Source organism: Ostrea edulis, chromosome 3 (genome assembly GCF_947568905.1).
Source record: "Ostrea edulis chromosome 3, xbOstEdul1.1, whole genome shotgun sequence".
NCBI classification, from domain to species: domain Eukaryota; kingdom Metazoa; phylum Mollusca; class Bivalvia; order Ostreida; family Ostreidae; genus Ostrea; species Ostrea edulis.
Window position 1 is genome coordinate 4001305 of NC_079166.1, and position 13610 is coordinate 4014914.

Here is a 13610-nt window from a genome sequence, read left to right on the forward strand (position 1 = left end):
ATATAGGTACTTGAGAGAGAGAGAGAGAGAAAGAGAGAGATACTGAGATACATGGGGAGTTTTGTTTCACCTTTCAACGGGGGATGCTTACTCCTTCTAGGCACCTGGTCCCACCTCTGGAGTGTCTAGGGGTTCGTGTTTGCCGAACTATCTAATTTGTATTGCTTATAGGAGTTATGAGATTGATCATTGTTCGTTATCTTCACCTTACCGTCCATTAACAACACCGCTGTTGTATATGACCTCTTTAGACCTAGCTGACCATAGGAAACAATTAGGATTAATAAGTTACAGTACATGCTGACAGAGGTAATTAAAATAACACTGTGTAATATATTTACTTTTTAGTACTCACCTGTACATACATTGATTTCAAGCCCTTATTGTTAAACTACATGTAGTTTCTTATTACATTGACATTACATTTACTTATTGTCAATCATTTAGAAAAGTATAGCTTATGTGAAAATATGTTGATGCATTCCACATTGTTTTGGAATAAACATCAAGTGTTACTCCTGTGTTCCCTCTTTTCAAAGTAAATACACTTGTAAGTTACATGTTTCCTGATTGGATGAATCAGGATAAATTCTTTGGTTTTCACTGGCTAAAGTAAGCAAATAGAATTCAGAGTATATATATAAGGCTATGTTTGGTCAGTCTCTCACACACTAGTGTACCAGGGTCCCTACTGGGTATAGTCTACACTATAGATCCACACCCTCATCGTCTCACACACACGCTTAAACACTAACCCCATGGTTATTATTCTCAGCAATTAAATCTCAAGGTTTTAAAGTTTTCATTATTTACTACTATCAGATAATCCTGACTTTTGATAACCTACAAGTTAATCTCAAGGTTATCATTGAAGTGTTGATAGCTAGTAGTACACTCTGTAATGCAGTTTTTTTTAAACTCTATTAGCCTCTTCTTAACAAATCCTAACTCAAGGTGATGTCGATACTAGGGGATTTTATATTTAGTATTGAATATTTGTAGAGTGAACAAAAAATGATTTTGACAAACAAAGTTAATCAAAACTTTGAAGATATTCTTCAAAAGGTGAACTGAATTAGTTTCACTGAATATGGAAATGGATTCTTTGACTGACTTTGGCCTCCGTGGTCGAGTGGTTAGAGCATCGGGCTCAACATCACACGGCCTATCACCTCTGTTGGCGCGCGTTTGAATCCCGCTCGCGCCGGTAATTAAGTGAGAAAGTTTACCAATATACTTTCGGAAGGTCGGTTGTCTCTTCCCAGGTACATTGTATCTGGGTTCTCTCTTCCACCAATAAAAACTGGGCGTCACCAGATAACTGAAAAAATGTTAAGTGTAGCGGAAAACATCAATCAATCAATCAATCAAATTTACAGATTGGTTTCCAAAGCGAATAAAGATAGGTACATACAATTTTGTATATCTATATGAATTTTGTTGCACGATATGCCGTGAAAACAATGAGCAATATCCGACAGATATATACTGATAATAGAAAATTTGATGATTTCTGAAATTTTTACTTGATTAAGCATATAAATGACACATAGTCAAAATATTGCAAAGGTGTAAGTGTTTGTGTCGGAAGAAGGTTGCATATATCGATCTATCTTCACGCGGGGACGGCTGTGGTTTCCTCACAGAAAAATTCCACATACAGATACTTGTAAGTTCCAACGCACGGATCTCCAAACACACTGTTCTTCGCTTCTAAGAAACATTCAGTGTGGCTGTCGCATCTTGACATGACCTTCACCTGCGAATTCGACGAGTGGCAGTTGAAATCCCTCATCCATCGAGAGCGAGCTGGGCAAATATATCTCTCGGTTCTTCCATAGTTTGCACTTAGAATTCGAATTGTGTGGGAAGGCGGGCAACGTAGGTAGGCATTGTGATTTTCACAAATAATCACAATGGATCCGCCTAAATAGCAATACAAATAATCACATTGGATCCGCCTAAATAACAATACAAATAATCACATTGGATCCGCCTAAATAGCAATACAAATAATCACAATGGATCCGCCTAAATAGCAATGTAAACACTATTGACCATTGCAAGAGAGAATTGGAAACAAGGAAACTGGTAAATCAACACAATAATTAATTTGATATGATGCATATCAATTAAGATTCGAAAGCGAGTTCTAGAAAACCAATTCAAATACATGTAAGTCAAACATTCCTGATTTCGATTACATATCCGTGAGTCATACTGTATTCGAGAGGTAAACTCAAATACTCTTTTAAAGGTACCCATATATCGCCGAATCTGCAAATCTTATATATTCTTATATATGTATTCATCATCATTCATCATTTGGCAAAACGGATTGTTCTGATTTTCCTAGATACATGTACATGTACATGTACAGTACTCGTATATAAGTGTTGATCATGTGTAATATCTTAAATGTCCCTACGTAGTGTTTCGTTCAATTGAATTTTCGTGTCTGAGGCGCCTCTTGTTATCTTTTAACGAGAATTAATAAACAGTGTGCTTCAGCGTAATAAAGAATCTGCTATGTATAAAATCTAAAAATAGATGTCAGTGTTGCCCCTGCAGAATGAAATGTGGGATATACGCAGCGAAGCTTCTCGTTGAACATGAGATAACACGTTTAATAAATATTCCTACATATTCTTTATAGACATCTAAATGTTTAATGTGACTCATTCTAAACTTAGTATTACAGAGAATAATTCAAAATGTAAAATTATGCAGAAATGTAAAAAAGGAAATATTCCATGGATTGCGATATTGATAGCATTTTCTGTTAGTATTGAATAGAACAAGATGATAAAAGGCTTCATTCGAGACCATGACAGAGATACTTTCTTACCTGCACCTAAACTGATGATCGAAAGGAGTAATATTATCCCTATCCAATAAGTTTCTACTCTCATCTTCCCAAATGCGTGGTCAATGCAGTGTTGGCGTTCTACGCATAACTTTCAGTTATATCATAGTTGTAAACATGTCACGTGATATGCCGAAACTCTCTCTCTCTCTCTCTCTCTCTCTCTCTCTCTCTCTCTCTCTCTCTCTCTCTCTTTAATTGATGGACAGGGGGATACTGGAGGAGACCTGCCCTGTGACTGTGAGTTAGATCTGCAATTTAATTGTACAGTCGAGTGAATGGTATTTTTTGGATGTTTCAAGTAGATTAGACAGAAACTGGTTGTACTTACTTACACAATCCCAGAACAAGTATTCGTTCCTTAATTCTAGCCTTTCAGCTTTGACCCACGACAACGAACTTTGGCGTGGTTTTGTTGCAGCCCTATGCTCCACCGGGAGTAAACAGGAATAAGGCAGTCTTTGATCTACAATTTTAAAAACTAAACGTGTGTAATGCTGTCTGACTATCTACCAATACAATGCTGGGTGTAATGCTGTCTGACTATCTACCAATACAATGCTGGATGTAATGCTCTCTCAATATCTCCCAATGCAATGCTGGGTGTAATGCTGTCTGACATGTATGACTATCTACCAATATAATGCTGTGTGTAATGTTGTCAGATTATCTACCAATACAACGATGGGTGTAATATTATCTGACATGTCTGACTATCTACCAATACAATGCTGGGTGTAATGCTCTCTCAATATCTACCAATACAATGCTGGGTGTAATGCTGTCTGATTATCTACCAATATAATGTTGTGTGTAATGTTGTCAGATTATCTACTAATACAATGCTGGGTGTAATGCTGTCTGACTGTCTACCAATACAATGAAGTGTGTAATGCTGTCAGACTATCTACCAATACAATGCTGGGTGTAATGCTGTCTGACTATCTACCAATACAATGCTGGGTGTAATGATGTCTGACTATCTACCAATACAATGACGTGATTGATATCAATAACACCGTGAAGCTGACCAAGAGATGTCTCACGGTGTGTACGACCGGTTTACCGTGTATGCTTATTCCTTCTAGACACCCCATTCGACCTTGTATGTCAAGGAGTCCGTGTTTTTCAAACTTTTGGTTTTGTATTCTTTATTTTATTAGCTTACCTGAACTTTTCTGATTATTTGTTCGTTGTTTGTCGGCGTCGTCATTGTAAACTTGTCACAATTTCATCTTTGTCACCAGAACCATTAGGCCAAATTCAACCAAACCTGGCGCAAAGCATCCTTCGGTGAAGGGCTTTCAAGTTTATTCAAATGAAGAACCATATACACTACAAGGGGGAGATAAGCCCAAAAATGCATAAAAAGGGTGGGATCATTTAAATATCTTCCTCACAGGGAACCACTGGGTCAAAGGAAGCGAACTTTATAATGAAATCTTCTTGATAGTGCAGATTGAAATTTGTCAAAATCATAGTCCCTGGGGTTAGGTTGGGGTCACAATAAGGGATCCAAGTTTAACATGAGAGTAAATCGGGAAACTTTTAAAATCATCTTCGCAATAGCCACAGCGCCAGAAGAGCCGAGATTTACATGAAAGCGTCTTGACAGGGGAACAAAGCTTGCCATACAAATATATAGGGAGAAAATCAATACAAAATCTTCCCAAAAACTACTACACTGGGAAAGTACTTTACATGAAAGCTTCCTGACATAGTATTAATTTAAATTGGTTAAAATCATGGCCCCCATGGGTAGGGTGGGGGCTCAATAAATGAACAAAGTTTTTCATACAAATATATAGGGGAAAATCATTAAAAATCTTAATCATTAAAAATCTGCATCTGAAGAATCACTGAGGCAGTGAAGTTTACATTTACGTGAAAGCTTCCTGACATAGTGCATATTTATATTTGTTCAAACAGGGGTAGGATGGAGCCACAATAGGGGATCAAAATATTACATACTAATACAGCATATAGATAAAATCCTTAAAAAATTTCGTCTCCAGAACCATTTGAATAAAGAAGTTTACATTAACATGAAAGCTTCCTGACAAAGTGCAGATTCATGTTTGTAAAAATCGTGTTCCCTGGGGTAGGTTGGGGCCACAATAGGGACTAAAGTTTTACATACAAATATATATGAAAAATCTTTAGCTATGGTCTACTTAAGGTGACTCGTGTAGCTCTTGTAGGAATAATTAAAAAAAATGTCTTGTCATATTGTATATCATTTATGAATAATTTATGATTAAATGCATTACAACAACGATATTAAAATGATTTGTTGAGACAAAAAATGAATAGTGTCCTTGAAGCTATGTACTGCTCGGAAAGGCCATTGCTTGATGCCAAAAAGGGAACCAACGCGAAAGACCAAATATATGAATAAATATGGGCTTTTAAACAAGTACCGTTTATTTTATTTATTTGTTATTTATATGAAATGTTGGATATATGTGTTACTGTAAGACAGGTATTTTCAGTGGATCTATATTTTTGCCATTTGATTTGATCCGTAAATGGTATCAAATTATATTTTGCGTTTCCAGTTTCTGCGGCCCCATTATACCTATATAAAACTAAATATGTTGCAATTGTAAATTTTGAGGATTTTTCTTCCCACAAAAATTGGACAACTGCAGAAAATATACCCGTTATACAGTATATATGTGGTTTATGTGGTATTCATGTGTTATAAATGTGTGCTTAATAGATGTTCATGTGGAATACATGTTGCATCAATGTGTCATTTATTGCATGTTGGGTTAAACTATTATCTATATGGACTGTATAGGGTGTATATATCTATTATCAATTGTGGAATACATGATGGATGTACTTAAAATTAAGCAGAGAATCACTATTGTTTTATGGTTTTATTTCATGAATTATATCCTTCAAGAGTTGTGTCATTGGAATCTGAAAATGTATATACCGATGTATATTGAATTGCTGTGATGAAATTTTGAAATTCCTTTCAAAATTAAGGATTATCTCCCACATGCATAGCTCTTATCCTTAGATGAATTTGACTCCACTTTTGGGGCAGTCTGATTTTCCTTAGAATATCTCTTACAAGTTTATTGTTATTTCGGATTTTAAAAAGTTTGGTTGACCATAACTGAAGAGACATTTTTTGTCGAAATGCGTATCTGGTGCATCAAAATTGGTACCGTATAAGTTTTACATCTATGACCCCTGGGTAGAGGCCTCTGCTGGGGGTAGAGGCCTCTGCTGGTGGACTGCTAGTCCCCGAGGGTATCTACAGCCCAGTAACAAAGTACATGTACTTCGTTACTTGCTTGATAAAAAGTTTTACATCAATAAGCTGTATTGAAATATACAATGTATAGAGAAGATACGATCAAGACATATTAAAAACGAATGCAAGTATCGTGCAATATAACCCAGAAGTTGAACTCCATGATGAATAACTTTTACTACTGTACACAATTTTTTGGGTAAAATCCTTTTTTGATGCAATTTAAATTAATGAAAATGTTGGTGTTTTAATAATGATGAGACTTCTTTTTTCCCCTAAGTCCAAGAGGTTGGAAATGTATGACGGTCAACAGGGGATGCTTACTCCTCCTAGGCACCTGATCCCACCTCTGGTGTGTCCAGGGGTCCGTGTTTGCCCAACTATCTATTTTGTATTGCTTGTAGGAGTTATGAAATTGATCACTGTTCGTTATCTTCCCCTTACAAATGTAAGTTGATATCATATAAGATAGAAGTTATATAGGCATAATGCATCCTAAAATACTTAATCATGACATTAATATCATTATAACAAGAGAAACAAAGTTAAATATTGTATTGTCACAATTAGATACAAGGACAGCATCATTATTGCACTAGTTGTTGTTTGTGATTTCAAAATATGACAATTTTCTACGGCATTATGTAATTTATCAAATGTAGCCTAATCCAATTTGCAACTCTTAACCAGACGACAGAGACCAATCAGTCTGAGGACTAAATATCTTGTATTAAAGCAATGTCATAGAACCCCTGAAATAGAATTAATTTTTAGAAATACATGTCAATTATGACAATGAATATCACAATTACCTAAGATTTGTCATGTTCAAATAACGCAGGAATATATATTTATAAATAATATAACGTGTCCTTGAGAAATGGGGAACTCCGAGGAAACACAAGATCTTCTTCCCATTAATATTTTTACCACCACCTTGTGTATTTTCCCAAATTATAACTATTTACATGCCCAAGGGAAAGTTATTTGTATTATAGGCTGACAATTATGTGCAGCAATTTCAGTCATTCGGATTGCCGATATTTTGCCGAATGCCGGTGTTATCTAAAAACACTGTAGCAAGGGCAAAAATCAAAACTGACAAGCATTCCTAAACAAATGTTGAAGACAGATAACTTAGAAGTACGTTAAAATATCTAGAAATATTGCACACATATATTGTTCAGTATACGCAGCATTCTTATGTTCATAAAAATAAGTGCCGAGTTCACCATGGGCCGAGTTTTCCATGGGCTGAGTTTTCCAGGGGTCGCATTTTCCAGGGACCGAGTTGACCACAACTCTTCATATATTGGTTGTTTAGCTTTGGATAATATGCTTCTTTTTTTCACATCGGTATCACTACGTTATATAATACTGTTTGTTAGTAGCAATAATAATGATGTCAAGGATAATTGGATATATTCAAGAAATAATTGGTTCACCCTTTATAAATCATATAGTATATTATTAAATCGGTCGACTAAAATATGTACCATAATATACAAAAACACCTACGTTTGTTTATTGAAAAAAAATCCTCCAAAGTATTGAAACTTGTAAATTCAAAGTTTATTCAATCGTTGATTTTAATTCATAGATTGATTGTATATTGCTTAAGGTCTCGCGCGAACATTTTTCACTCACATGGAGACGTGATAATTCATAGAAACATGTCATCAACTGAATCCTAGATTTGAAAACAAAATCTTCAAAATTAGACGGATTATACTCAAATTTCATAGGATAATATAATGTTCATTATAACTGTTATTTAAAAATAAAACCAAACCATTATATAGAAAAGGAATCACTATATATGTCTGTTCCCGGTATTGCAGAGTATGTGGCGTGTAAATGTTGAGGTAGCAAGATTAGCAAAGTGAATGGAAGGTAGTATTTCAAAAACAAATATCAATAAAAAGTTGGTTTTTTTTTAAATCCAAGCATACGGTGTAGTGCCGGTGTTGAAAACATCGTGTTTGCAGAACATTGTTTATATATGTAACGACATCAACCTATGTTCACATCGTGTGGGACTTGACAGAATTGAAGTTCTTCTGTCTCAACTCTTCCACAATAGTTTCACCGGAAACGTCATAGTTTATCTGAAACATTATTCAACAAATCCATTACTTAGTGTGTATACGTATGAGGAAAATGCGAGAAATAAAGAGCGAAATGGGGGAGAACAACACCTATCTCACACATTTTCTTTATCAGAATTAAATTGAAAATTTTAGCAGCATTTAGAAATGAAGAATAAGATTTACCAATAAGACAACTAGAAGAAGAAACAGGATAATAAAAAGCGAAGATAACGAACAATGATCAATCTCATAAATTCCATAAAGGACACAAAATTAAGAGAAGGGCAAACACGAACCCCTGGACCCATCAGAGGTGGGATCAGGTGCCTAGAAGGAATACTCAACCGTCGACTGGCCACACCCACATTGAGCTCTTCATATTAACTAACTGTCAGATTTAAGTATGCATGACCTTTTGGTCACAATAAGTATTGGCATGGTTAATCTTCAGTTAGTTTGAATGATGATACGTGATTGATAAATACTGATATACAGGTACTTGAGAGAGAGAGAGAGAGAGAGAGAGAGAGAGAGAGAGATACTGAGATACATGGGGAGTTTTGTTTCACCTTTCAACGGGGGAGAGGAACCTGATCCCACCTCTGGAGTGTCTAGGGGTTCGTGTTTGCCGAACTATCTAATTTGTATTGCTTATAGGAGTTATGAGATTGATCATTGTTCGTTATCTTCACCTTACCGTCCATTAACAACTCCGCTGTTGTATATGACCTCTTTAGACCTAGCTGACCATAGGAAACAATTAGGATTAATAAGTTACAGTACATGCTGACAGAGGTAATTAAAATCACACTGTGTAATATATTTACTTTTTAGTACTCACCTGTACATACATTGATTTCAAGCCCTGATTGTTAAACTACATGTAGTTTCTTATTACATTGACATTACATTTACTTATTGTCAATCATTTAGTTTTGAAAAGTATAGCTTATGTGAAAATATGTTGATGCATTCCACATTGTTTTTGGAATAAACATCAAGTGTTACTCCTGTGTTCCCTCTTTCAAAGTAAATACACTTGTAAGTTACATGTTTCCTGATTGGATGAATCAGGATAAATTCTTTGGTTTTCACTGGCTAAAGTAAGCAAATAGAATTCAGGGTATATATATATATATATATAAGGCTATGTTTGGTCAGTCTCTCACACACTAGTGTACCAGGGTCCCTACTGGGTATAGTCTACACTATAGATCCACACCCTCATCGTCTCACACACACGCTTAAACACTAACCCCATGGTTATTATTCTCAGCAATTAAATCTCAAGGTTTTAAAGTTTTCATTATTTACTACTATCAGATAATCCTGACTTTTGATAACCTACAAGTTAATCTCAAGGTTATCATTGAAGTGTTGATAGCTAGTAGTACACTCTGTAATGCAGTTTATTACTCTAATAGCCTCTTCTTAACAAATCCTAACTCAAGGTGATGTCGATACTAGGAGATTTTATATTTAGTATTGAATATTTGTAGAGTGAACAAAACATGATTTTGACAAACAAAGTTAATCAAAACTTTGAAGATATTCTTCAAACGGCGAACTGAATTAGTTTCACTGAATATGGAAATGGATTCTTTGACTGACTTTGGCCTCCGTGGTCGAGTGGTTAGAGCATCGGGCTCAAAATCACACGGCCTCTCACCTCTGTTGGCACACGTTTGAATCCCGCTCGCGCCGGTAATTAAGTGAGAAAGTTTCCCAATATACTTTCGGAAGGTCGGTTGTCTCTTCCCAGGTACATTGTATCTGGGTTCTCTCTTCCACCAATAAAAACTGGGCGTCACTAGATAACTGAAAAAATGTTGAGTGTAGCGGAAAACATCAATCAATCAATCAAATTTACAGATTGGTTTCCAAAGCGAATAAAGATAGGTACATACAATTTTGTATATCTATATGAATTTTGTTGCACGATATGCCGTGAAAACAATGAGCAATATCCGACAGATATATACTGATAATAGAAAATTTGATGATTTCTGAAATTTTTACTTGATTAAGCATATAAATGACACATAGTCAAAATATTGCAAAGGTGTAAGTGTTTGTGTCGGAAGAAGGTTGCATATATCGATCTATCTTCACGCGGGGACGGCTGTGGTTTCCTCACAGAAAAATTCCACATACAGATACTTGTAGGTTCCAACGCACGGATCTCCAAACACACTGTTTTTCGCTTCTAAGAAACATTCAGTGTGGCTGTCGCATCGTGACATGACCTTCACCTGCGAATTCGACGAGTGGCAGTTGAAATCCCTCATCCATCGAGAGCGAGCTGGGCAAATATTTCTCTCAGTTCTTCCATAGTTTGCACTTAGAATACGAATTGTGTGGGAAGGCGGGCAACGTAGGTAGGCATTGTGATTTTCACAAATAATCACAATGGATCCGCCTAAATAACAATACAAATAATCACAATGGATTCGCCTAAATAGCAATACAAATAATCACATTGGATCCGCCTAAATAACAATACAAATAATCACAATGGATCCGCCTAAATAGCAATACAAATAATCATAATGGATCCGCCTAAATAGCAATGTAAACACTATTGACCATTGCAAGAGAGAATTGCAAACAAGGGAACTGGTAAATCAACACAATAATTAATTTGATATGATGCATATCAATTAAGATTCGAAAGCGAGTTCTAGAAAACCAATTCAAATACATGTAAGTCAAACATTCCTGATTTCGATTACATATCCGTGAGTCATACTGTATTCGAGAGGTAAACTCAAATACTCTTTTGAAGGTACCCAGATATCGCCGAATCTACACATCATATATATTCTTATATATGTATTCATCATCATTTGGCAAAACGGATTGTTCTGATTTTCCTAGATACATGTACATGTACATGTACAGTACTCGTATATAAGTGTTGATCATGTGTAATATCTTAAATGTCCCTACGTAGTGTTTCGTTCAATTGAATTTTCGTGTCTGAGGCGCCTCTTGTTATCTTTTAACGAGAATTAATAAACAGTGTGCTTCAGCGTAATAAAGAATCTGCTATGTATAAAATCTAAAAATAGATGTCAGTGTTGCCTCTGCAGAATGAAATTTGGGATATACGCAGCGAAGCTTCTCGTTGAACATGAGATAACACGTTTAATAAATATTCCTACATATTCTTTATAGACATCTAAATGTTTAATGTGACTCATTCTAAACTTAGTATTACAGAGAATAATTCAAAATGTAAAATTATGCAGAAATGTAAAAAAGGAAATATTCCATGGATTGCGATATTGATAGCATTTTCTGTTAGTATTGAATAGAACAAGATGATAAAAGGCTTCATTCGAGACCATGACAGAGATAGTTTCTTACCTGCACCTAAACTGATGATCGAAAGGAGTAATATTATCCCTATCCAATAAGTTTCTACTCTCATCTTCCCAAATGCGTGGTCAATGCAGTGTTGGCGTTCTACGCATAACTTTCAGTTATATCATAGTTGTAAACATGTCACGTGATATGCCGAAACTCTCTCTCTCTCTCTCTCTCTCTCTCTCTCTCTCTCTCTCTCTCTCTCTCTCTCTCTCTTAATTGAAGGACAGGGGGATACTGGAGGAGACCTGCCCTGTGACTGTGAGTTAGATCTGCAATTTAATTGTACAGTCGAGTGAATGGTATTTTTTGGATGTTTCAAGTAGATTAGACAGAAACTGGTTGTACTTACTTACACAATCCCAGAACAAGTATTCGTTCCTTAATTCTAGCCTTTCAGCTTTGACCCACGACAACGGACTTTGGCGTGGTTTTGTTGCAGCCCTATGCTCCACCGGGAGTAAACAGGAATAAGGCAGTCTTTGATCTACAATTTTAAAAACTAAACGTGTGTAATGCTGTCTGACTATCTACCAATACAATGCTGGGTGTAATGCTGTCTGACTATCTACCAATACAATGCTGGATGTAATGCTCTCTCAATATCTCCCAATGCAATGCTGGGTGTAATGCTGTCTGACGTGTATGACTATCTACCAATATAATGCTGTGTGTAATGTTGTCAGATTATCTACCAATACAACGATGGGTGTAATATTATCTGACATGTCTGACTATCTACCAATACAATGCTGGGTGTAATGCTCTCTCAATATCTACCAATACAATGCTGGGCGTAATGCTGTCTGATTATCTACCAATATAATGTTGTGTGTAATGTTGTCAGATTATCTACTAATACAATGCTGGGTGTAATGCTGTCTGACTGTCTACCAATACAATGAAGTGTGTAATGCTGTCAGACTATCTACCAATACAATGCTGGGTGTAATGCTGTCTGACTATCTACCAATACAATGCTGGGTGTAATGCTGTCTGACTATCTACCAATACAATGACGTGATTGATATCAATAACACCGTGAAGCTGACCAAGAGATGTCTCACGGTGTGTACGACCGGTTTACCGTGTATGCTTATTCCTTCTAGACACCCCATTCCACCTTGTATGTCAAGGGGTCCGTGTTTTTCAAACTTTTGGTTTTGAATTCTTTATTTTATTAGCTTACCTGAACTTTTCTGATTATTTGTTCGTTGTCTGTCGGCGTCATCATTGTAAACTTGTCACAATTTCATCTTTGTCACCAGAACCATTAGGCCAAATTCAACCAAACCTGGCGCAAAGCATCCTTGGGTGAAAGGCTTTCAAGTTTATTCAAATGAAGAACCATATAGACTACAAGGGGGAGATAAGCCCAAAAATTCATAAAAAGGGTGGGGTCATTTAAATATCTTCCTCACAGGGAACCACTGGGTCAAAGGAAGTGAACTTTATAATGAAATCTTCTTGATAGTGCAGATTGAAATTTGTCAAAATCATAGTCCCTGGGGTTAGGTTGGGGTCACAATAAGGGATCCAAGTTTAACATGAGAGTAAATCGGGAAACTTTTAAAATCATCTTCGCAATAGCCACAGCGCCAGAAGAGCCGAGATTTACATGAAAGCGTCTTGACAGGGGAACAAAGCTTGCCATACAAATATATAGGGAGAAAATCAATACAAAATCTTCCCAAAAACTACTACACTGGGAAAGTACTTTACATGAAAGCTTCCTGACATAGTATTAATTTAAATTGGTTAAAATCATGGCCCCCATGGGTAGGGTGGGGGCTCAATAAATGAACAAAGTTTTTCATACAAATATATAGGGGAAAATCATTAAAAATCTTAATCATTAAAAATCTACATCTGAAGAATCACTGAGGCAGTGAAGTTTACATTTACGTGAAAGCTTCCTGACATAGTGCATATTTATATTTGTTCAAACAGGGGTAGGATGGAGCCACAATAGGGGATCAAAATATTACATACTAATACAGCATATAGATAAAAT

General features: G+C 36.0%; 1 protein-coding gene across 3 annotated transcripts; it reads right to left on the reverse strand.

Moving 5' to 3' along the window:
• Window positions 1-1507: 1507 nt before the first annotated feature.
• Window positions 1508-11761, reverse strand: LOC125673571 (D-galactoside-specific lectin-like). 3 transcript variants are annotated; one of them, XM_056159782.1, is made up of 3 exons: window positions 11597-11728; window positions 3198-3332; window positions 1508-1926 (listed from the first exon to the last, which is right to left on the reverse strand). In XM_056159782.1, exons 1-3 carry the CDS (start codon window positions 11658-11660, stop codon window positions 1616-1618), a joined length of 510 nt encoding a protein of 169 aa, XP_056015757.1. In that variant the 5' UTR covers window positions 11661-11728; the 3' UTR covers window positions 1508-1615. The 3 variants fall into 3 exon arrangements, 2 of the variants coding, with proteins under 2 accessions (XP_056015757.1, XP_048766145.1); XR_008801623.1 differs by lacking the exons at window positions 3198-3332; window positions 11597-11728 and adding an exon at window positions 2849-3171; XM_048910188.2 differs by lacking the exons at window positions 1508-1926; window positions 3198-3332 and adding an exon at window positions 10228-10646 and having other exon boundaries at window positions 11597-11761.
• Window positions 11762-13610: the final 1849 nt, after the last annotated feature.

What these genes read in the sequence shown, in the direction of transcription:
- LOC125673571 (XM_056159782.1), bottom strand. Translation starts at nt 11,660, where the DNA reads ATGAGAGTAGAAACTTATTGGATAGGGATAATATTACTCCTTTCGATC. An exon ending in GATCATCAGTTTAGGTGCAG is followed by an intron (nt 3,333 to 11,596) that starts GTAAGAAACTAT and finishes TTAAAATTGTAG; the next exon opens with ATCAAAGACTGCCTTATTCC. An exon ending in CTTGTTCTGGGATTGTGTAA is followed by an intron (nt 1,927 to 3,197) that starts GTAAGTACAACC and finishes ATTGCTATTTAG; the next exon opens with GCGGATCCATTGTGATTATT.